Source organism: Zalophus californianus, chromosome 12, assembly GCF_009762305.2.
Source record: "Zalophus californianus isolate mZalCal1 chromosome 12, mZalCal1.pri.v2, whole genome shotgun sequence".
NCBI classification, from domain to species: domain Eukaryota; kingdom Metazoa; phylum Chordata; class Mammalia; order Carnivora; family Otariidae; genus Zalophus; species Zalophus californianus.
This window is the reverse complement of record NC_045606.1, coordinates 92,825,620-92,851,582: the sequence shown is the minus strand read 5'-3', so window position 1 is coordinate 92,851,582 and position 25,963 is coordinate 92,825,620. Positions and strand designations below refer to the sequence as shown.

The 25,963-nt window shown below is 36.3% G+C and overlaps 1 protein-coding gene across 10 annotated transcripts in view; it reads left to right on the top strand.

The window, feature by feature from the left end:
- The window catches only part of BRAF (B-Raf proto-oncogene, serine/threonine kinase), a 181,759-nt gene that overhangs the window by 113,300 nt on the left and 42,496 nt on the right, over window positions 1-25,963 (top strand). For 6 of the 10 annotated variants that reach the window (XM_027573137.2, XM_027573133.2, XM_027573130.2 and 3 more), the window contains 7 exons: window positions 4,930-5,033; window positions 5,886-5,988; window positions 10,192-10,340; window positions 11,288-11,407; window positions 15,889-16,048; window positions 23,359-23,394; window positions 23,726-23,762. In XM_027573137.2, the coding sequence (XP_027428938.1) occupies window positions 4,930-5,033; window positions 5,886-5,988; window positions 10,192-10,340; window positions 11,288-11,407; window positions 15,889-16,048; window positions 23,359-23,394; window positions 23,726-23,762 (709 nt within the window). Of the gene's footprint in view, window positions 1-4,929; window positions 5,034-5,885; window positions 5,989-10,191; window positions 10,341-11,287; window positions 11,408-15,888; window positions 16,049-23,358; window positions 23,395-23,725; window positions 23,763-25,163; window positions 25,284-25,963 lie in introns of all 10 variants that reach the window. The other 4 variants (XM_027573135.2, XM_035723191.1, XM_027573132.2 and 1 more) reach the window with 2 other exon arrangements.

Genomic DNA, 25,963 nt, shown 5'->3' with positions numbered 1-25,963 from the left:
AAATTTTATGTTTCAGAGAGAGCATCTATGACTTTCATCAGATTTTCAGAAGTCTTTTTTTTTTTAGAGGCAGAGGTGGGGCAGAGGGAGAGAGAAGAATCTTTTTTATTTTTAAGATTTTATTTATTTATTTGACACAGAGAGAGAGAGAGAGAGAGAGGGAACACCAGCAGGGGGAGTGGGGGAGGGAGAAGCAGGCTTCCTGCTGAGCAGGGAGCCCAATACAGGCTCAATCCCAGGACCCTGAGATCATGACCTGAGCCAAAGTCAAGAATCAGAAGCTTAACCAACTGAGCCACCCAGGCACTCCAAATTCTCAGAAGTCTTTGACACACACACAAGTTAAGAATACCTTCTTTCGAAAGATTCCTCTGGTGACATGGGATTGGGCTTAAAACTAAAGATAAGGTTGCTAATCAAGAAGTTTTTGCGTAAAGTATGCGGAATATGAGTAGCAGAGGGTAAAAGTGAACTTTCCCTCTGTTCATTATTTCTGGAAGGTACAGCCAGTTTTTACTATTTGCAGTAGTTATGTTCTATAAGTTCACTGGAGACACTGAATTAAAGAATACTGGACCATTGCTTCCAAGGGAAATAAAGGGTTACTATTAGATAAATGAGCCAAAATGGCTTCTGTATATTGGCCCATAGGTTATTTATTTCTTCACAGCTGGCTAGGGTCCATTAGCCTAAAAGCCTCCTGGCATAGGGCACTTGCTTACAGTATGACAGTGAGAACAGGCAGGCAGGATATCACCTTGTTCATCCTTAGATGGGAAGGTGTGCATTGGGCAACTCAAATTTTTCACTGCTCTGCATGCCTCTACATAAGCACTGCACATACTGATTTTGAGTATACAAAACAATTTTAGTGAGTAGACAAATTTGCATATATGGAATCCACAAATAAAGAGGATCAACTGTACCAGTCCAGGCTCTTGAATACTTCCAGTGATGAGACTATTCCCTCATGTCTTCTCCAACATTTCTCTTGCTGGATAGTTTGGTTATTTTAAGCTAAAATATGTCTCTTCTTTTTTCTAATCGTAGGTCCTAATGTGGATTTCTGAATTGGTCCTTCTTCAATGTGCTGTTTAAATCCAGTCTTATATTCACCTTTACACTGTTTTTTCCCCTGTAGCCCAAAGATTTTCAATTTCTTTGGAAACTTATGGTTTGCTAAGTACTTTAGTGATTTAAGAGTGGAACCTTGATTTTTACTGTTAGTAACTAACACATCGCCTCTGTCTCCACTCCCCTTCCCCCTTAAAAACTGACCAGCATGAATCCCCACTGCCTCATTTTAGTGCACACTTGTTTGTCAGTTCTTTTTCAGTTACAAATTATTCAGATTCACCTGGAAGGATGGGGCGTGTTTGGAAAAGACCAGGATGGAGGAATTTCAAATATACAGAAAAATTATTTTTATCTCTCTTTCCAATGCCTTTTCACTCCACACTCCTGATGTTATCTATGCTTCTCCCTAGGTTATCTTCATTCTGTAACTAGATTTTCTCAGTGTTGTAGGGAAGATGGCCACAGACAGCTTCAGATTTCTATCCTATTGGCACACTGTAACTATGTCAAAACAGAAACTTTCTCAACCAGTATGCATCAGTCAGTTTATTTTCTTTTATTTTTTTAAAGATTTTATTTATTTATTTGACATAGACACAGCGAGAGAGGGAACACAAGCAGGGGGAGTGGGAGAGGGAGAAGAAGGCTTCCTGCTGAGCAGGGAGCCCAATGCGGAGCCCGATGCGGGGCCCGAACCCAGGACCTTGGGACCATGACCTAAGCCAAAGGCAGACGCTTAACAACTGAGCCACCCAGGCGCCCCTGCATCAGTCAGTTTAGGGACAAACTCTGGTACTATTTGGGTCATATATCTAGCCCTGGATCAGTTGCTTTTGCCAAGGATATGGGAAACTGATTTACCAGCATATGTCTTATGTAGCCAGAAAAGTAGTGACCCTTGATTAATACTCTTACTAGTGTCATGTGGATTTTTAGTGAAAGGCAGGTTCCCAGAAGAAATAGGGATGTTAGGCAAGTAAACAGCAAATAACAATTATACATACTAAGATAAGTATTTTATTCCTACTATGTTTAGGATCAGCAAGACATCTTTTAAGGACCATCAGTGTGATTGAAGGATTACACTGATTTTGCTTTAAATCCTCAACAAAATATAAGCAAAACATATTCAACAGTACATTAAAAGGATCATTCACCATGATCAAGTGGAATTTATTTGAGGCATGCAAGGGTGGCTCCTTATTCACAATCAACATGATATACCATATCAACAAAGTGAAGGATAAAAATCATATGATTATATGAATAGATGCAGAAAAAGCATTTGACAAAATTCGACATTTGTTTGGGATAAAAACCCTCAAAAAAGTGGGTTTGAGGGAAGATAATGAAAAACTTACAGCTAACATCATTGTCAGTGGTGAAAAAATGAGAGCTTTCACCCTAAGATCAGGAACATATTGAGGATGTCCACTCTCACCACTTTTATTCAACATAGTACTGGAAGTCCTATCCACAGCAGTCAGACAAGAAAAAGAAATGAGGGGGCGCCTGGGTGGCTCAGTCGTTAAGCATCTGCCTTCAGCTCAGGTCATCGTCTCAGGGTCGTGGGATCGAGCCCCGCGTTGGGCTCCCTGCTGAGCGGGAAGCCTACTTCTCCCTCTCTCACTCCCGCTGCTTGTGTTCCTGCTCTCACTGTGTCTCTCACTGTCAAATAAATAAGTAAAATCTTCAAAAAAGAAAAGAAAAGAAAAAGAAATGGGGCATCCATATTGGTAAGGAAGAAGTTCAACTGTCTTATTTGCAGATGACATGATACTATACATAGAAAACCCTAAAGACTCCACCAAAAAAAACCTATCAGAAGTAATAAATGAATTCAGTAAACTTGCAGGGTACAAAATTAATACCCAGAAGTCAGTAGCATTTCCGTATGCTGGTAATGAGGTAGCAGAAGGAGAAATTAAGAAAACAATTCCATTTACAGTTACACCAAAAAGAATAAAATACCTAGGAATAAACTTAACCAAAGAGGTGAAAGACCCATACTTCGAAAACTATAAAACATTGATGAAAGAAATTAAAGATGACTCAAACAAATGGAAAGATATTCCATGCTTATAGATTGGAAAGATTAGTATTAAGATGTCCATACTACCCAAAGAATCTACAGATTGAATGCAATCCCTATCAAAACACCAACAACATTTTTCACAGAACTAGAACAAATAATCCTAAAGTTTGTATGGAACCACAGAAGATCCCCAAATAGCTAAAGGAATCTTAAGAAAGAACAACAAAGCTGGAAATATCACAATTCTAGAATTCAACATATACTACAAAGCTGTAGTAATCATACCAAGTATGTGGTACTGGCACAAAAATAGACACATAGATCAATGGAACAGAATAGAGGGCCCAGAAACAAACCCATGATTATATGGTCAATTAACCTATGACAAAGGATGCAAGAATAAACAATGGGGAAAAGTCAGTCTGTTTAATAAACGGTGTTGGGAAACCTGGACAGCTATATGCAAAAGAATGAAACTGAACTACTTATACCATATACAAAAATAAAGTCAAAATGGATTAAAGACCTAAATGTAAGACCTGAAACCATAAAACTCCTAGAAGAAAACATAGGCAGTAATCTGTTTGATATCAGCAACGTTTTTCTAGATATGTCTCCTTAAGCAGGAGAAATAAAAGCAAAAATAAATTATTGGGACTACACCAAAATAAAAAGCTCTTGACAGCGAAGGAAACTGTCACCAAAAGAACAAGGTGACCTACTAAATGAGAGAAGATATTTGCAAATGATATATCTGATAAGGGGTTAATATTCAAAATATGTAAAGAACATACAACTCAACACCAAAAATTCCAAATAATCTGATTAAAAAATACGCAGAGGACCTGAACAGATATTTTTCCTAGGAAGACCTATAGATGGCCAACAGACACAGGAAAAGATACTTACCATCATTAATCATCAGAGAAATGCAAATCAAAACCACAATGAGGGGGTGCCTGGCAGGCTGAGTCAGTAGAGTATGCGACTCTTCATCTTGGGGTTATAAGTTCGAGCCCCATGTTGGGTGTAGAGATTACTTAAAATCTTTAAAAAAAGAAAACAATGAGATAACACCTTAAACCTGTCAGAATCACTAAAATCGAAAAGAAGTGTTAGGATGTAGAATGCAGAGAAAAAAGAACTATCATATGCTGTTGATGAAAATGTAAATTGGCACAGCCACTGAAAAACAGTATACAAACAAAATACAGAATCAGAGAACAAAGTGATGGCTGCCAGAGGGGACAATAGAGGGATAGGCAAAACGGAAGAAGGGAAGTAGGAGATACGGGCTTCCAGTTATGGAATTAATAAGTCATGGGGATGAAGGGCATAGGGAATATAGTCAATGATATTATAGTGTTGTATGGTGACAGATAGTAGCTACACTTGTGAGCATAGCATTATGTATAGAGAAGTTGAATCACTATGTTGTACACCTGAAACTGATATAATGTGTGTCAACTATATTCAAATTAAAAAAAATTTTTTTAATTGCTTTTGCTTTAAATGTTGACATTTCTCAGTGATGGGTATATAGGAATCTGTTATATTTTCTGTTTTTATATGTTAAAATATTTCATAATTTTAATAAAAAGCAAAGTCAGTTTTGCTTTAAGTTGGTGAATAATAGATACTTGAGTCATAATTTTCCTTTAATAGCAACTTAGCTTTACAATGATGTATCTGACATACTAATCCATATGACATTTTAAAGGTATTATAAAGGTAAAGTATTGAGCTTTTTAAAATGATGTGGAAAAAATATATAATTTATTCCCTTTACCTCATATCATATATCTGTGATATCATAGGTACCTGCAAGATGTGGAGTTACAGTCCGAGACAGTCTAAAGAAAGCTCTGATGATGAGAGGTCTAATCCCAGAGTGCTGTGCTGTTTACAGAATTCAGGATGGGTATGGTTTGTATGTGATGTGAAATTTTGTTTAAGAAGGAAAAAAATCCCTCAGACATAAAACTTTTGGGTTTTCTGTAGCAGCTTTACCCAAACCCAGGGTGTTGAAATTTAACTTTAGAAAAAAATATTAAGTTAGCCTAAAGAAAACTTGCAGGCCTTTTGAGGAGTTAACACTAGATATTTTGTGTGATGATAGTGTTTGTTACTCTGATCAAATGATTTTATTTGGAGTTTGAGATTCTTATAATTTTTGTGAACCATTTAAAATGTGGCTTATTTGAATAATGGGACTCTTCCCTATTCCCCTATTTTTAACATAAACTCAACAGTTTCACAAAAGGCTTATCAAAATTAACATTTTATATTAAACTATTTTTCTTTCAGAAAAGTATCTAAAATTGTGCCAAGACCCCCCCAAATTTTGAATCCTGTTTTTAAAAAAAATACCCTTTCTGGGGCATGTTGTCCCTTGAGTGCTCTTTTTTTTTTTTTTTTTTTTTTTTAAATGGATAGATAAATCCGTACCTGGTGGTTTTTTTGTTTGTTTGTTTGTTTTGAGGGGGGGACCCTAGGAACAATCAATTTTCTGCTGTTGTAGGTCTTTTCTGGAGCTGGCTTGAAGAAAAGAGTACATCTCTTTACCCTGCTGTTTGTCCAAGAGTGATACATTTATTTGGGGTAAACTTAAAAATTAATTTATTGCCATTTAAATTTCTAACGATGGAAAACCAGGGAGCCAAATCTCCCTCACCATTACTAGCCCCTCAATAACCAATTTTCATATCTTCAGCATGAGGTATAAAGATTTTTAGGTATGATAACCAAGAAAGGCTGTGTCTACACTTTTCAGAGAGAAGAAACCGATTGGCTGGGACACTGATATTTCCTGGCTCACCGGAGAGGAACTGCATGTAGAAGTGTTGGAAAATGTTCCGCTTACCACACACAACTTTGTATGTACTTTTACATTTTTTCCAAACATCAAAAGCATTCAAGTTCTTGCACATGAATTTTTATTTAGGGAATATGAAATATAGATGCATGATTTTGGGATTGATATTTTACCTAAGTTGAAGATAAGTTCTGTTCTTTAAAAAATTTGTATTTAAACTAAAGAGTTTTATTTTCTTTTTAATTTGAAAAAGCAATAGATGTCTTTCATTAAAAGGAACTGAAAAGAAAATCTGAATGGTACAAAAGTATATCATATGAGAAAAGGAAAATACCTAGTAGGGTAAACACTTAACTAATTATTGTATGGTCTTCCAAACTCTTTCTGCTTATACAACCGTGTGCTTATTATACCTTGGGAGCCCAAAGTTCTCTCCATTCTCTTTTTTTCTCCCTCCCTTCCGTTAATTTCCGTTTCTTTCCTAAAACTAAAAATGGAGTCCTGTTCTGTGTGATAGTCTTCATCTTTAAAAAAAAAAAAAATTTAAACAGTGCATCATGGATGTCTTTCCACGTCAGTACACCTAGTGTTATGTTTATAGTGATTGCATAATAGTCCATAAGAATATAAATTCAGTATATTTATACCTAACCATCCTCTATTAATAGACATTTAAGTTTTTTTTAAATCTGTTTTGTACAGGGCTAAACAATCTTTTGCATACATCTTCATATACTTGTTAATGTTTCTGAAGGATGAGTTAGTGGAAGTGGAATAGGTCTCCTTGAGGACCTCTCCCTTCATCCGGTTTTTGCATTTGCTGGAACCCAGCCTAAGCTAAGTGTCACCAGCATGATACCTGGAACGTGGGGCATCTCCACCTTAGAGATGAGGATATAGTGTCCAGAGCTTGAGAACCTACCCTCTAAAAGGGTTAGGCAGAAGCCAGGAGTAGAATGATCTATAAGGCAGGAATGCATTTCTTACTTTCTATTATATATGGAATTTTGACCATAGTTTATATTTTCTAGATGGATAGTTAGTTATTGCTACCCTTTCAGCATCAAGTGCTTTCCCATGTGCTTTGGTGATTAGTACAGCTGGACTCCTAAAGCAGACGAATAATGAGCTGATTTCCTTGGGGATTTGTGCTTTCAGGGCTCCATTAGTGGTGAATAATGGTGAATAATTTGTGCTTCAATAAGGCATCTTTTCAATGAGTGTTGTCAATCAGATTACTATGTAGCAAATAGTTTTGTAATGAAGACCTAGCAAGTTCATTACTACTGATTTTTTTTAATTTATAGAATTTCAAGTGGAAAAATCTGAAGATAATTTTAAGTTTTTAGGAGTCCAAAAACAGTAGAGGTTACATTTCATGAAGATTACTACTCTTTTTCCTAATTATTTTTCTTGGCTAGAAAGTAGTTAGGAGGTAAGAAGACCTAAGTTGTTAACCATAAAATGGTGTTAAAGTGGTGCCTCAGGAAGATCATTGTCACAAGAGGATCATGGAAACAAGCTGCAGCCTAGTTCCAGAGTATGGAAATCCTCATAACACAGTTGGAGACCTGCCAGTAAATATCTATTAAGAACTTTCCATTTGCCAACACTGTGTCTGATCTGGGACTATAACAATGAATAAGAAAAAACAATATCCCTGCCTTAGAGTAGAGAGACAGATGTTTTGATAAGAGAATTTCATAAACACTCTTAATTACTGTGTATGTATAAAGTACAGTAGATGCAGAGTAGAGACTCCTAACCTAGCCTTGGAGGAGTCAGGAAGGTTTTCCAAAGGAAGAACTCTCTAAGCTAAGGCCTGATGGATGAGGGAGTAGCAGATGGAGTGAAGAGAAGAGTACTCAACAGAGGAAACAGGGAGAGAGCATAGAATTTTTCAGTTTTTAAAGAAGTTCAGGGGGAATGGTATAAAGTTGGAGAGGGGGTTGTTATAGTGTAGCAGGAGTTACGGGTAGAGTAAGAAGAATCCTGCTGCTAGGAGTCCTTGTAGGGCATGTTAAAGATTTACACTTCTCTTTAAAATAATTGGAAATTGATTGTGAGAAGGGGAGACATGATTGGATTTGTGTTTCAGAGCAATTGCTCTGAGTGCCATGTAGAGGCAAGAGTAAAACCACGCGTTCTACTTGAGAAAGGGAGAGAATTTCTCTCTGCTTCTCTGTGCTCAGTTTTGCTGGCAGCTCAAGCAATGCTGCTTATGCCTCCCAGTTTCCTAGAGTCCGTTATAAAAGCAGTTCTTTGGTATTTGCCTACATTCCAGGAGTCCCTGGGAACTGGCAGGGTGGAGGCGGCAGGAGAGGTAGAAAAACAAGAAAATGTACCTTCCTGTACTCACTTTTATTGACAAAGGTATACTCCCAGATCCAATTATATGTCACAATTTATACTCAAATGCATTCCCACATTTGCTTCTTCTGATTTCCACTCCTCTGTGCCTTCCTCTGTCCTCCCCTCCTGCCATGTTTGGTTTTCTCCTTTACATACACAAACAGCCTGGTACACATAGTTTTCAAATAGAAGTCAGTAACAGGAAGAAAGACTGCAAGCGAGTAGATTAATGAAAAGAGAAATTAGAACTCCGTGAAATTCAACGGATTATTAGGTGAGTGAGAAATGGAGAGGATAGGAGAGGATCAGATGACTATAAAATGCTGATTCCTTTGAACATGTTTTGTATATTTCTGTGCTCTATTTTCTGAAATCCTGCAAGAAATACGAAAAACGCTTGCTTTGGCAAATATTTGCCACATAAATGTTAAAGGTTTTCTAATTTCTTGTATATCCAGAGACAAACGGAAAAGTAACAAAGCTACATACAAGCAGTTGCCTTTTATATCCTCTAGAAAGTGATACATAGACAAAAAGGTGAAGAAAACAAGAGCCACTCTTAAAATTACCCGAATGTTCTCAAAAAGCCTAGAAGGCCTGATGTGCTAAGATATCATTTTCTTGATGAGACATTATTTTTAAATAACTTTATCCTGTTAAATGCATGTTTATTGGAAAAAGTTTGATAAACTTGTGGGTATTGAAATCAATTTAATGGATCATGGAAGACATTTCCATATAATAGAAAGTCCTGATGTACATTATATATAGTCAGGGTAAATACTATTATCTGAATATAGGTATGTCCTGGGTCACAATATAAAATGTAGTTCTTCCTATTGTTAGTGATGAAAACTATCTGAGAAACAGATGAATTGAGAATACACACAGCAAAGACAAAGGACAAAATAGAGTCACCCATGCTCTCACCACTCTGAAATAGCCACTGTTAACATTTTGGTATTTCTCTTATGTTTTCTGCTCATTCTGTACCCAAAACAGATACTCTAAAAATAATTTCTGGCTTCAGTAGTTATCAAGGTGGAGCCTCCCTAATGTAATTCTTTTTATGTGACCTCTGTGTAGATGATTTGCCTTCTGACATGGAGTTCTTCCATGTTGCCTTTTAAGTTTCCTGGAGAGGAATGTTCACAAATTTAGGTGTTCTAATCCTCTAACAAACTGATAATTGGTTAGAAGTGGTTCTTACTGTCTTTTAGGTAATTTTCCTGTCCCTTAGCCTAGTTAGTTTCTGTTTTAAAGCTCTTTGGATGATTATCTCCCCATTACTAAACAGTAACTTTAAGCCATAGTTCCTTGCTTTATCAACTTCGGCCACTATTTACTGATGCCAAAGGGAATTAGTAGCGTTACAGCCTTTCTTCCTTCTTGCCCTCCTTCAGTGTGATTTTTTTTTTTGGATTTTTTGTTGGTTGGTTTGTTTGGGGGGCAGGTTCCTCTATTGGATACTTTTGTAACTTTAAGTAATATAAATATACCATTGTTTCTTGTTCTGTTAACACCAGTAAGCATCTCTTAACTCCTTTCTTTGTACAATTACTAAAGTGTACCCTTACCCTTCCTTTCACCCGTGTTCCCTCCTTCTATTTATCATCTCTATTTTTGCTTTCATGGAGTCAAGCTTGAAAATAGTTTCCAGTCTTTTACTCACTTTCCATCTTCTTGACTTCTGAGTTTTTTAATTGTATATTGGGTGGGAGATAAATACATATAGTCCATCTATTGTCTTGAACCCCCCGGGTTTCCATTTTAGTATCTTCATGTGTAAGGCGGTTCTCATGGTATGAACATATTAAAGATTTGTTATTTTAAGCAAGAGAGTAAATAAATTGATATCTAAGAAGATTCTTGCAAGTTTTTGAAATTCTCTATGATGTTTTTTACTTTGCAGGTACGGAAAACCTTTTTCACCTTAGCATTTTGTGACTTTTGTCGAAAGCTGCTTTTCCAGGGTTTTCGCTGTCAAACATGTGGTTATAAATTTCACCAGCGTTGTAGTACAGAGGTTCCACTGATGTGTGTTAATTATGACCAACTTGAGTAAGTAATCAAAAAAAATCTCTTTTCTATCTACATTTTATTTTTCCTGATGTGAAACTAGTATATCTTAGAGTCTGGGAATTTTCTGTCCAGTAGAGTTATGGGAAATTAAGAAAGGATGGCTAGAGAATACTGTGTAATATAGCCAGTACTGCTCTCCCAAATTGTAATTCTGATTCAGCTATACATTTCATTTATGTCTTATATCCTCTTTTAGTTAATAAAGATCCCTTGCCCATAGACATCATTTTTAGATGGTTTTTGGGAGGAGAGTGGGTGTGATTTCAATTAAGTTAACCATTATGTTTTTGGATCACAGATCAGGGGTTCTGGTTCTGTCACTGTTTTGTAAATTATATATATTCTCTCTCTGTTTCTCTCTCTGTCTCTTTCTCTCTCCTTCAACCTCCCCTGCCCAGTTTATTTAAAAGTAAGATATAAAATCTTTATACCCCGTGTTTCTCTTTCTAAAATTTCTATTTGCTTTATGCCAGAGTTTCTATAATAGATTAGACTGAGTCTATTGTAGTCTCTCTTGTTGTTGCTGCTGCTCCTGCTGTTAAGGTCTTTTTACTTTTCTCAATCACTTGAGCAAAGAGAATCCAACTCTATGAAGTGTATTATAATGATGGAATCTAACTGAGACGGTAGATACATTTTCTTCTAATTCCTTAACCATAAAGCATGATTTTTCCCCTCTAATATGTAGAAATTTGCTGTATAGAGCAATTAGTTTTAGATTATAAGCTTGCCTTTCAAAGTACAATGTAATTTTTTAAAAATAAGCTTTTAGGCAAAAATACAACTAATTGAATTTAACAATCATTTCTGAAAGTGGAATTTGATCTCATATTTCTGTTAACTCTATAATGTATTCTGGTGTATGAAGCTTCTGGGTTTTGCACAAGTTAGGTTTGCTTTGTTTTGTTTTTGTTTTTGCCTCACAGTTTGCTGTTTGTCTCCAAGTTCTTTGAACACCACCCAATACCACAGGAGGAGGCCTCCATAGCAGAGACTGCCCTTACGTCTGGATCATCCCCTTCCGCTCCCCCCTCCGATTCTGCTGGGTATGATTTGACTCCTGCTGTTCAGTGACAGTGCTATTTGAGCTGGTTTCTTTTGGACCTTTGGTTAATTATAAACCTTTCCAACTACTTGGATTGTTAAATTAAGGATTTTTCTTCAGGTAACTTATTTTATCACATAAGGCAAATTCGTACATGCATTTGGTAAGATACGTGGGATTAAAACTGATGTAGACTGTTTCAGGATCAGTCTTGAAAAAAATCAAGTAACAGATCATTTAGAGTCCCTGCCTTGTGCTCATCACTTTATTAGGTAATATTCAAATATAGAAGTGTATGATTCCCATTTAGAAAAGTAGCAATGACCAATGAGACAATGGCAAACAATTTAAAAGTAGTGTATAATTATAGTCTACGGTTTCTCAGACGATATATTTTAAACGACGCGAGGACATAAATGGGATCATGTTTACCATAGAATAGTGATAGTAGTCAAAAACATTTAATGAAGAAATGATATTTAACCTGGACCTTCAAGAATTCTAGAATTTGAATGAATCCAGGGAATAAAAAGCATGGTGTGGTGGGTTGGTAAGGGAGAAATAGCATAAACAAGGGAATGGGGTGGTAGATTTGAGAGAGAGTGAACACAGGCTAATCTAAATTGAGAAGTATCACATATAAGACCAGATTATAAAGAGTGTTGGAATTCAAGCTGGAATTTAGACTTAACAGAAGAGGGGGAAAAAGTAAAGGTTTTTCAGCAGAGGACTAACCTGGTGAAAATTTAAAGAAGGAAGCACTTAGCAGTGATACACGGATCGACAGACAAATGTTGAGGTTGAAGAAGGCCAACTCAGATGCTGTTCATAATGAAGACAATGAGAGGCAATAAAGACTTGAACTGGGGTGGTAGCATTGTGGAGAAGGAATGGATATGTATAAAGTGTAAAAAGAATATTAATAGTATTATTAGTTGTCAAGGATAAAAGTGAAAACTGACTTTAAAGATGATATAAATGCATCATATATTCAAGCTTCATAGGAAAAAAATGATGAGTAACAGATATTAGTATTTTGGAGAATTTCTTACACAGGTCTGTGTCCTCTTTCCCTTTTGGATTTGAGGCAGAATAAATTATTCCAAACCTAATTAAAGCCAACCTTTCTAAAGGTCTCAGAGGCTAGAAAATTTAGCAAAAGACTTATATTAAGGACTGGATGTTTTTTATCTACTTTGGAACACTGGAAAATGCAACCATTGATTTTTTTTTTTTTTTGCCAGGTTGTAACAGTTACCTGCTCTGGTGGAGTCCTTTTCTTCCTGCTATCTGTGTTGTTAGTTTTATGTACCTGGGTCTTCCTTAGAGCAAAGTGTTGTTGTTGTTTGTTTTGATTTTTAATTAATCTTTTGGCTATGGCATTTACTCCTGGCAGGTTCTATAGGCCATGATGCCTTTCTAATGGCAGGTCCTAGTTCTCTGAGCAGAGTTACAGAACACCACAATGAAATTAGTTTGGTCTTTCTGAAGGTTCACAGTGGCAGTTCCCGTCCACTGAAATGGTGCGGTCTTAAAACTGAGAAACAACCAACCACAAAACTGAGAAACCATTTGCCTATCCCATGAGTATTTTATTTATAACTAAACTGAAGTACATTCTGGTCTTGAGCAAATGATAAGAAAGCTGTTCAAACTTTTGCTTTCCTGATGCTTTTAGGTCACAAGCGTCTATATGTGCCTATGAAAACATAGAAGCCAGTCCTGTTCTGTACTGCTCTTCCTTTGCGTTTTGTTAACAGTTCTTCTGTTAGCACTGTAGTGCTCATGAAACGCTTATAATAATGGATGTAACCAAGGCATACTGGAGAAGTGATACACTGGCCAGTTTGTACCTCCTTTTCTGCTTTTTAAAAATGCTATGGGATGTATGAATGTCTGAAAAGTCAGCATTTTAAAATTTACATATTGCTGAACAGGAGTAGTCACTTTGCTTCAGAACTTTTAATATTCTTAAAAAACTTTTAATGTTCTAGATTGAAAATGAGATCCAAACTAACGTAATTTGCTGAAGAGTGTTAGAGGTGAAATTCTTTTCTTTTTAATCTAATACTGCTTTAAAGAGGTTTGCAGCAAGACAGGTAGAGGTATCAGGAGAAGTCAGTTTGCTGACTCCCTAACATACTTCACAGGGTATAAATCACTTTGGTCCAGGTAAAGACATCCCAGTATAGAAACTGAATTTTATCAATCCCCAGAAATGATGAGAGTTATTAGAGATATACTGGTGTACAGTGACCAGAATTAGAAAAGACTGAATCAGAATTCCAGGTAAATTCACTTCCATGAGAAGTATAGCTATTGTATAGACCAAAGTTCTTGTGTTGGATGGACCAGCACTCAGTCCACTTTTAGAAGATATTTATGAGAAACCAAATTATAATCCAAAGATTGCTTTTGTTAAACATGGGATTAGGACATGACTGAGAAGTTTAATGATACCAGGACATAATTACTTGAAGTTTTCTCCAAAGTTATAAACTTGCTGTTCAGGCTAGATAAATTGACTTTATGGACCAACATATGCCTTCTGCTGGGTGGTGTTAGATACCAACTGCCAAATATAGTCTTTCTGATTTTGTGTAATAAACAGGATATCTTCACTTTCTTATATATCCATTCTTTGGGTATATAAAGTCTATCATATTAAATCCAGGTCTTTGTTTTTCCTACTTCTGGACCAGTGCCCTTTGAATACATGTTCTGCCTTGTTATAAACTACACGTTGCAGTCATGGTCTCAATTCAGTAACTTTCAGAAATGACTTGCTGTCACTTATGTCTACACCAAACCAATTATATTGATTAGACTCCCTACACAACTGTAGTTAATTCAGGCTCTTTCCACTTTTAAGTCCTAACTTAAATTATGCTGTTGACTTGAGACTTTAAATCAGCCTATGGTTTTTTAAAAGCAGGTGCATTTTCCAAAACTTTTTTAAAAAACCAGTTTTGTCATTTTTACATTCTTTTACCTGTTCCCAAAATCCCTTAGCAAAAGGCATATTTTGGCTGCCAAAGGCAAAAGTAAAGATAGCTCTGTCACAAACTAAAAATTTCTCAATAATTAATAGAATAAAAAGGACAAGTGGAGCATGGTAATTTTTCTAAAGGCTAGATCCATCAGTTTTAGCCTGTAATTCTCTTGGGTGATACTAATTTTTTTAAAATACATAATATTTTATTATTTTTATTTCAATTCTAAGTGGACTCCATTAATATGAACAGATAAGCTCAAAATTTCTTTCCCTACCCTTAAGAGCATGCTTCAGAGAGTCAAACTATTAACTGGTGTGGTTCAGATTTTGTTAACATGCTTTATTCAAAACCTTTAAAAAAAAAAACTTTTTGTCACTATTTGGCTTCTTTGGCCCTTCAAACCCCTGTCTACTCCTTTTGTACTATATCTTCTTCCCATTCCTTTCTAAACCCTGTCCCCTCACAAAATGTCTTTGTATTCCTCCACGTTGTCTTTCTGGCTATGTCTTAATAACTACTAAATAATGCCGATTATTACAGAGTTTGCATAAAATGGGGTGGAATGATATCCAGTCTCTGTAGAGAGGCTGTTAGCACTGTGTCATTCTTTGGTCTTGGTGGAGCTCACTGAGACAACCATACCTCCTCTATCATGTGATATCATGTGATACTCCCTTCCCAGTTCCCTTGGATATCCTTTCGGAGGGACCTAAACTCCTCACTGATGTTTACAATCTATTCACAAAACTTTAGTGTGCTCTGTGAGTGCCAAGTTCATTTCAGGGCAGTGAGAGATCTACAGTACCAAAATAGATCATCTGTCACCTATTTTGATGATCTCATAAAACAATTTTTAAAAAGATTTGCTTTAATGCTTAACATATGATTCTCTTTTGTTGCTCAATTATTGGACATGATAAAAAATTTAAAATATGAGAGAACACTATAAGGGGTCATCTTTTGGATTTGCAAATGGTCTTTTGCTATTATTCAAGATTTTAATTCAATGCTATGTAAAGCAACAGATACATCTTTCAGGCCCTGAAATCCACAGGTGTATTTTGCAAAATATTCATAATTTCCTAATACTTTCCATAAAAATCTCAATTTAGTAACTTTGGCTATCAAGAAATGATGAAGGTAGAAAAAAATAGCAGATATTATTCAGTCAGTCTCTAGTATCTAGAGATTTTTGTGTAACTTTAGAGAGTTTCTTCAGCTGACTAACCACTGGTAATTTCTAGCCATTTGTAGATTTCCCTGGAGTTTTTTGGATAAGAGTCATTTACCATTGACAGTCCCTGGAGGGTCTGTTTGAGCAAAAGCAGCTTTGTCGGTATTAGCTATAGGCATATATTAGTTTTTTAAACAATTACTGCTGGGTTTTTAATGCTTTACAAGGAAATCTTTATATCATCCATTTTTTTGTTATTATCTCTATAAAGTTGCTCTGAATCTTATCTTTCAATGAACTTGATTTTTCCAGGCCCCAAATTCTCACCAGTCCGTCTCCTTCAAAATCCATTCCAATTCCACAGCCTTTCCGACCAGCAGATGAAGATCATCGAAATCAATTTGGACAACGAGACCGGTCCTCATCAGCTCCAAATGTGCATATAAACACAATAGAACCTGTCAATATTGATGTAAGTAATCCAGCATTGTTAGAACTAAAAAAATTCGAGTGTATTTCTTTATTTTTGTGCTCAAATGCTTATAATATAGATCAGAAATGCATGTCAGTTATTATTAGTGGTATTCTTCAATTACTGATCAAAAAAGCCTTGTCATCTTCTCTGATGGTATTAAATACTTAACTGGTGCCAAATTATGGAGTTGTTCTGATTTTTTTCCTTATGACATTGTTTCTGCAGAAGTCTTATCTTCATTTGTTTAACAGATAATCCCTTGGCCATTTTATGGTAAAGAAAATAGGAATACAACTACAGATTTTCTATTTAGATCAATTTGAAATCTTTATCTAAATTTCTAAAAGTACAACTTTGAGTTAAATAACCCTTAAGAACTAATCATTACTTTATGTACAAGACATGCAAAACTACCTTTTACCTTCCTTATTTTTTTGACTATAACATTGTATTCCATCTCTCTATATATCATGAATTTTTGCATATTCTTTCTTTGTAAAGTTTCTCATTAAGTTTTAATCATTCATTTTTAAAAATGTATCTTCTCTTGTGTAATCATCATATACTGTAATCCCTTATCTTCAATTATTTTAGCCACCCTCTAGCTGGTCACTCTTGATGTCTTTACTTTTCTGGTTTGTCTTGCGCACTGTAACTTAATTATATACCTTAGTGTTGCTTCTTCAATTAGATCTTCTTGGCAGCAGAAACCATTCCTAATATTAATTCACTTGGCACCTATCTTAGAACTAAATACATAATTGGTCATCAAAAAATATTTGTTTCAGTAAAAGGGTTAGAAGATGAAACAGGAAATTTTCCATATTATAGACCAGGGATCAACAAACTTTTTCTTAAAGGGCCAGATAGTAAATATTTTAGGCTTATGGGTCATATGATCTCTAATGACAACTGTTGAACTTTGTCATTGTAGTGTGAAAGCATCCAGATATAATACATTATAAACAAATGGGTGTGGCTTTATTTCCATAAAACTTTATTTACAGAATAATCCAGTAATTGAGTAACAGAAGAGAATAAGGTGCTCTTGCTACCTGAGCTGTGGTGAACTGGAGATCCTGATCTTAGAATTAGGTGTCACTTCTCCCAGAATTTGTGCTTTCATATAAAGAATATAGGTTATCCTTGGGGCGCCTGGGTGGCTCAGTCGTTAAGCCAGTGGCTCAATCGCTAAGCTTCGGCTCAGGTCATGATCCCCGGGTCCTGGGATCAAGCCCCGCATCGGGCTCCCTGCTCCGCGGGAAGCCAGCTTCTCCCTCTCCCACTCTCCCTGCTTGTGTTCCCTCTCTCGCTGTGTCTCTCTCTGTCAAATAAATAAAATCTTTAAAAAAAAAAAAAGAATATAGGTTATCCTTAATCTCTGTAATAAGCAACAAAACAGAAAACCCACCAAGCTTGTTTGCCTTGGAAAGTAATTATATTTAAAAAGGAAGTTAAAATAAATAAACAAATAATAAAAATAAAAAAGAAGTTAAAACTGTTTCCCCAAGTAAACAGGGTACTAGAATTAGTGAGGTGGTTACTTGTGTGTTAGAAGATAGGAATTGTTCTTATTTTACAGGCATTCCTTATGTGAGTCCTCAGAGTTATAAGGTTGAGTAGAGAAGCAAAAATTGTCCTAACAGGAAAATATTGATTTATTAACAGACTACTTTAATATTAGTCCCCACACAAACATCCCTCCCCATCTAATACCAGTTTGCATTCCAATCCCCTTACATCATTATCCAACATTTCAATGAAAACATAATGCAAATTGATTGCAAATCTGGCAAAAAAAAAGGAAAGATTTTAAGGCTTTTATGAAGACCGTGAAAAAGGACTTTGGAGAACTACTGAAATTACAAAAAGCCATTGAGAAATAAGGACTACAGTAGAATTAAATTAGTCCAGTTAATAATAGAAAAGAAACATAAAGATGACAATATAATAGGCTCTTCAAATGAAAATAATTTAAGTATCAAAGGATTGATAGAGGCCCTTCAGGGAATTGATGAAGCCCTCTAAAATTTTTATAAAGATTGATTGATTTCAAAGAAAGAGAGAGAGCATGAGCAGGTAAAGGGACAGAGGCAGAGGGAGAGAACCCTCAAGCAGATTGCCCCGCTGAGTGCAGAGCCCAGCACAGGGAGGGCTCCATCTCAGGACCCTGTGATCATAACCTGAGCCAAAACCAAGAGTCAGCTATTTAACTGACTGAGTCACCCAGATACCCCTACAATTTTTATAAAAATGATTATGCCTGTGATGTAAAAGATGAATATGAAATTGAGGATTTCAGTTTGTTCTATCAAAACTTTTGTATTATGAACAAAAAAAAACTTGATTTCTGTGTTCTGAGAATTAGCATATTGAAATGATAACTTAAAATTTATTTTTTTTAAAGATTTTATTTATTTGAGAGAGAGAGAATGAGAGATAGAGAGCATGAGAGGGAAGAGGGTCAGAGGAAGAAGCAGACTCCCTGCTGAGCAGGGAGCCCGATGTGGGACTCGATCCCGGGACTCCAGGATCATGACCTGAGCTGAAGGCAGTCGCTTAACCAACTGAGCCACCCAGGCGCCCTGTTAACTTAAAATTTATTGGGGCACTTGTGTGACTCAGTCAGTTGGGTGGCCAACTCTTTTTTTTTTTAAGATTTTATTTATTTATTTGACAGAGACATAGCGAGAGGGGGAACACAAGCAGGGGGAGTGGGAGAGGGAGAAACAGGCTTCCCCGCAGAGCAGGGAGCCCGATGTGAGGCTTGATCCCAGGACCCTGGGATCACGACCTGAGCCGAAGGCAGACGTTTAATGACTGACCCGCCCAGGCGCCCCTGGGTGGCCAACTCTTGATTTCAGCTCAGGTCATGATCTCAGCGTCCTGGGATCAAGCCCTACATCGCATCGGGCTCAGCGTGGAGTCTGCTTCAGGATTCTCTCTCTCCCTCTTCCCTTCCCCCCACCCCCCTCTCTCAAATAAATAAATCTTTAAAAAATAACAAAATTTATGGGGCACCTGAGTGGCTCAGTCGTTAAGCTTCTGCCTTTGGCTCAGGTCATGATCCCAGGTCCTGGGATCGAGCCCCGCATTGGGCTCTCTGCTCTGCGGGAAGCCTGCCTCTCCCTCTCCCACTCCCCCTGCTTGTGTTCCCTCTCTTGCTGTGTCTCTGTCAAATAAATAAATAAAATCTTAAAAAAAAGTTTTTATTAAATGTAAAAGAAAAACTTTATTATAAATTTTAATTTCATTTTTCAAGATAAATTTCTAAATTCTGGACTTTGTTCCCACTTTTTACTTTGAAATTTTTTTCTCTATTTTTATTGGATTCATTTTAAGTGGCCTTTTACTAATACCAATTTTTCTCAACTAATAAGGTCTTCCTTTATCTAGTTAGACCTGAATACAAAGGAAGAAAATGTAGGAGAGGGAAATATGGGAATAATGAGATTGTGAAATAAGAAATCAGATCTTCTAAGTTAGGTCTATTCTCATTATGTTCAAAATTGTAGCCATTTTTACTTTCAATACTAACATCGTTTTAGACTATTTCCCTCTGGACTTTTTTACACCTCTATCATCATCTGTTTCCTTGTTCCACAACTTTCTTTGCTTTGCACTGATTTTAAGATAATATATAAATTCTTTAGCATTTTCATTCAGTTTCAGTCATTTCATTCAGCTCCAATCATTATCATTTATTATTCTAGTAAACAAGGTTGTTTTGACTTGTTTTTGACATATTTGGCAATATTGGCTCTGGGATAGGCACTATGACAACTGGGAATTAAGGATGAATTATAGTATGGTCTTTGACCTCAAAGAGGTCATAGTCTAATGGATGAATCAGACATATAAATAAATAGACATTAAAAATATATAGTGGTAGTTTATAGAAGAGGGTAATAAACTCTACATTGTTGTATATAGGAATATTTAACAGAGAAAGGATAACATTTAATCCACATTATAAAAGATGAATGCGTAGTTGATTAAGGACACTCAGTGGGGGTTTTAAAAAGAAAGGACATTTGTTAAGGAAATAGTATGTGCAAAAGTATGGAAGTACCTTTGCATGGGATGTAATTAATAGTTGATATTGTAGGAGTTTAGGACTCGGGAGAAGGGTAGGGAATGGTAGAAGACAACTAGGTAGGTAGAGTCCATACTGAAAGGCATTGTGTCTTACTTTAAGGTCTCTGTAGGAGTTGGTAGTAGAGAGTTTGAAAAATTTTGAGTGAGAGAGAAAGTGCTCAGCTCTATATTCTGGAAGAGTCTTGAATTCATGAGAGATTTGTAGGCAAAACTGTTAGGAATGATATTGAAAATGCCTACTGTTTATGTATGCTTACTCTATGGCAAGTACTGTACTAAGAGCTTTATGTAAATTTTCTTACTCTGTCCCCATAAACACTCTTGGGTTAAGTACTATTTTTATTCTTATTTTACTGTTGAGAAAATTAGATTTGGGGAGGTTAAGAAACTTCCCAAGATCTCATCACTGATAAATGATTGAAATGGGGTAAAAACCTGCTTTTTCCTGTTTATGCTTAACCACTCTTCTGTAAAGTAGTAGAAGAAAGGGTTGAAAGAGATGAGAGGTAGAAGATAATGCCCGCATTTCTCTGGCTTGGGTGAATAGACAGTATTTATTCCATTCATTAGGATAGGAAACACCAAAGGAAGAAGAACAGGACTTGTAGAAATGAAAATGGTAACTATTACTTTGAACATTTTGACAGTAAGATTTCTGAGGGACTTTACTGGTGTAGAAGTCCAGTAGCGCCTGGGTGGCTCAGTCATTAAGCGTCTGCCTTCGGCTCAGGCTGGGATTGAGCCCCTCATCGGGCTCCCTGCTCAGCGGGAAGCCTGCTTCTCCCTCTCCCACTCCCCCTGCTGTGTTCCCTCTCTCACTGTCTCTCTCTGTCAAATAAATGAATAAAACCGTAAAAAAAAAAAGGTAGCAGTTAAATATAAGGACCTTGAGTAGAGATACAGATTTTGGAGTAATTAGCATATTTGTCAGTTAAAACCATGAGTGTAAATGATATTACTCAGTATATGTAGAATATAGGGTAGAATGTAGGGTAGAATATGCAGCCCCGTTGAATATTATTAACATTTGAGGTCCAGGCAGAGACTGTCGTTTTGTGTCTTCTTTTGTGGGCTGCTCTTCCTAAGTCTAACTTCAGATAAGAGAAAGTAGTGTTGCAGAAGCAAAAGGGACTTCAAGAATGCTGAAGTAGTTGATGTCAGTTGCCAATGAGACTCAAATGTGATAAGGACTGAAAATGACTATTGGACTATATCATTTTGTCATTTTGACTTCATTGAGAACTACTTTAGAGGGTTGGTGGAGGAGAGCAAGGCAGGTGAAGATGTGAGTTAAGTGTCAGTTTTGAGAAGCTTCACTGTAAAGGAACAGGGGCTGTAGATTAAAGCAGGTTTGAGGGACACTTGTTTTTAAGGTGAGAGTCTTATGCATATCTGTAACTTGAGGGGAAGAAGCAAGAGAGAGGTTGAAAATAACAAGATAGGGAATAATTGATACAGTAAAGTTCCTTTAATGTGGAAACAAAGTTCCTTAGAGGCTATGAGGAATTAAAGATGGACATAGCTAGAACTCTGCAGCTCTTTACAGGCTGTATGATCTTGGGCAAATGACTTAACCTTGAAGCTAGAAGTGTCTGCCTCTTACAGTGGTTTGAAAATTCTTACTGTGCCTTGCACATAGTAAGAATTCAGAAGTTATAGCTAACATTACTGTGCAAATATTCGTAAATATAGGGGCAGAATAGAATGTTCTCTGATGGCTTCTGTTTTCTCTATCGTGCTAAAGGGAAAAAATAATAAGTAGGAAAGGAACTATGGGAGATGAGAAAGAGTTTGAAATAGCCAGTATTGGAATAATAGAAGATCCTCTTTAACCTAGAACAAATAAAAAGATTGTTAAGGAGCTTTAAGAACAGATTGAAAAGTAGAAGTTTATGGTGCAGTAAGAGTGGAAAAAGCCAAAATTGGCTGATCCCTGGTTATGGGGAGTCACAAGGCTGGTGCAGCAAAAAGGAAAGGGATGTGGCCTTTCTGCCTTTGTCTTGTTCTTTCTGTACAGTAGGTCCTCTGTTCCCGCCCCTCTACATTCCTCTCTATCCCTCAGACCCCAACTCATAGCTCATCTCTTGAAATGCTTCACCAGTGATCAGGGCTTATAGTTACTTATCCTTTGAACTTGTGTAGCACTAAGAATCTTTTCACGTGGGGCGCCTGGGTGGGTCAGTCGGTTAAGCGTCTGCCTTGGGCTTAGGTCATGATCCCAGGGTCCTGGGATCTAGCCCTGTGTTGTGCTCCCCGCCTTGCGGGAAGCCTGCTTTTCCCTCTCCCTCTGCCTACCACTTCCCCCCTGCATGTGCTCTCTCTCTCTGTCAAATGAATAAATAAAATCTTAAAAAAAAAATCTTTTCACCCATACTATTTATTTGGCAGTTAACTAAGCATCTTTGGCACCTCTTTTGTTTTCTTGAGCTATTATTCTTATATTATTTAATTTCCATGTTTGTATGTCTTTCTTCCACTTAGATTACAAGCTCTCAAGAACACAGAAAGTTAGTGACACCACCAGGATTTTATATTTATTGGTAGCCACACAACCCCTAATACCTAGCACCTTGTTTGCCAGATATATAAGTAGTTGTTGGTTATTCTGTAGAAGATGTTGAAGGCTTTATATAATACATTGAACATGAGAGAAATGCATCTGTGGAATTTAGGTCTTGTAAACAAAAAGCTGCCTGTTTGCAGAGAGCCTTTGAGCCTGTTTAGAGACATTTGGGGCCATTCAATCCCTCATATTTAAGTTAAACTAGGTAAAAAACGAAGTTCTACCTATGAAGGTCCAAATTGCATTGCATTGCCAGTAGACTTGTCCCTCCCCAGCCCCAATATTATCTGTTGTAAAAAGCTATGTTTTAATCATAAGGACAGATTTTAACAAAACCCTTGTTTGAGCCATTTTGATTTTTTCCCTTCTCATGTTTCCTTATACATCTGTATTTTTATAATTGTAATCAATGTACATTTAATTTTATTTTTTTATCATATTGTAAACATGTTTCACAATATAAGCTTCATAATTATTTCAGTAGCTGCATAATACTTATTAAATTGATGCACCATAATTTATTCAACCCAAATGTTAGTATGTCTATAATAGGGAAATAATTATTTCTGATTTTTTTAGTATGATGAATAATGCTGCACTGGACATCCTTGTGCATATCATTTTTTCTTCTGAATTATTTCCTTAGGAAAAATTCCCAGAAGTGGAATTACAGGATCAAAGGGTATGAACATTTTATGGCTCTTAACATGTGCCGGTAGAATTTTTTTTTAAGAAGTGACACAGCCATTGGTTTTGAATGGCCTGAAATGGATTTCAGCATTTGATCAGGACTAATTATCCCTTCAATATAGGGTTAGGTTGGAAGTGCTTCCAAATGTTTATTTTATCATGTTGACCAGCTAATTTCATATTCTTTCTGTTTTGTGAAGTCATTATTAAGATAGGTATTATTTTGAATTTACCTCTCTGTTAATGGTTAGTGAAAAGTTGAGTGTTGTTATTACTTTCTTACCATATGCTTTGAATAAATATCCATTACTGTTTATTTGTAGGACTTGATTAGAGACCAAGGGTTTCGTAGTGATGGAGGTAAGTAGTGATTTCCATTTAAAAAAAAAAAAACTCAGAGAAAAATGCAATTGCTTTGCTGCTTGTCTCCTTTATATTTGCTTCTTCCATGAAACACAGACACAGAGAAAAATGTGTAGAGAAAGCCCCAGATATTTTTTGCTTTTCTTTATTATTTATCATTTATATCTAATAAAATTTTAACTGATTTATAAGATGAGTAGAGAAAAAGAGGACATAAAAGGGAGTCTTAAATGTACTGTCCACAATTTTAAAATCATCAAAGAGCCTTAACTGTTTTACCCACTTTACTGATTTCTAACCATCTCGAAAACTCAAGACGCTAAATTTCCTTTGGGAGCCTCCACTAATACCACTAATTGTTAACGATTGAGCTTAGAATCAGTTAAAACTTATTTTCCTATTTCATTCTTAGGAAGAATCCCTTAGATTGCCTGTCACAACTTCTCAGTTTGTTAGAATTGTCAGCGTCTTCTCTTCAGCTTTCTAGAAGGATTTGGAATGCACATTGTATAGAATAGACCCTAATAGAAATCATATTGTCCTCTTATTAGTCCAGGATATAAAATAAGTAAATGAGAAATTGAGTTGAGATTTCTTACAGAATTTTCATCAGATATTCACTCTAGCACTCTGTGAAAATTGGGGACATAAAACATTGCTTAAGAAAGTACTTCTAAAGTAAGATTTTACCCCTATATAATGTTTTCCCAAAAATGGTATTTGAAACTATCTTGAAGATTTCTTCCAGGTGGCCCTCCATGCTTGCTTTTTCAGCTGTCTTCTATCTAATAAGGAAGACCTGCAGAACCTGTTTATCTTGTTGAGTCAGTCTCTTCACTGTGACCTGCTCTGTCTTCAAAATATCTAAGCCCAGACTTAAAGATATTTTATATTGAATAAACATTGTATAAACCATCTTTGTTATGTTTCTGTATACCTGTGAACCTGCCACAATGATAACCCTGCCTTATATACTGGATTTAGTGTTCACTTTAGCCTGTAGTTTAAAAAGTTGTAGTTTTTTTCCATTTGTTATTCCGTGAACCCGCCAATTAATGTTGCTGCCAGTTTGACTTTCATATGTCTTAATAACAGTGGCTTTTGATAATTTTGCCCAGTACATCCAGCATTTAAATGTTGCCATCATGTTAGCATCACAGAGTTAACTTAGTCGTAAAAACTGCCTGCATAGTACCAAAAATCAAATGGCATTTCTTGTCCTTTCTATGAGTCACTTTATAAAGTCATTGGGATTTTATGAAAACAAGCAGAATTTTTTAGACATCCAGAATTATTTTGTGAAGCAGGCTTCAGCTCATTTATTCCCATGACTTCTTTCATTTCTTCTGTGTGTCTGTCTTCCTGTGTTTGCCTGCCCCTCTCTTTCTCTTCTAACAGCCCCTTTGAACCAGCTGATGCGCTGTCTTCGGAAATGCCAATCCCGGACTCCCAGTCCCCTCCTACATTCTGTCCCCAGTGAAATAGTGTTTGATTTTGAGCCTGGCCCAGTGTTCAGAGGTAGTTGGGCTCTTCTTTCTTGTTTTCACCCAAAGCAAACTAAATATAAACTACAGATACTGTTTGTGCCTCACCCTCACAGCGTGTGTTTGTAAGTGTGAGAGTTTTCAGTACTAAATTTCTGCTTGGCCTGGCTGGAATGCTCTGAATGTGCTTCTCACACATACTCACTACCACAAGCTTTCTGTATGCTATCTGTCGTAAATTTTTAAAAGCAAGAAAATTCTGAGCTGAGATGTCCATCTTGTTTTTTGTTATATTACTTACTTTTTGGTCTTGATAACTTCTTAAACTCAGTGGGTGGCAATAAATAATGTATGTTGGGGCGGGAGTGTCCTTCAATCTGAATTACTTTTATTTTAATCTATTTAGTCAGTAGCCTTTATGACTATTAATATTTGTTATCAATTTGTGTGGTTTTTAAAAAAGTAAAAATGGAAATCCCAGTTAGGAGATTTTGCTAGACTTTTGGCTTTATTTTTCTGTAATAGCAGGGTTCTTTTTTAAAATGTAGGACATGTACATCTTATATTATATCAAAGGTAGGGAGCATTAAAAAAGGTCTATAATATATTTGGGATATTTTAGCATACTTTAGAAAATTTCAGGGTTGACACTCTCACTTATGCCCTAATATGAGGGGGAAAGCTAACAGTATAATTTCACTCTTCCATTTCATC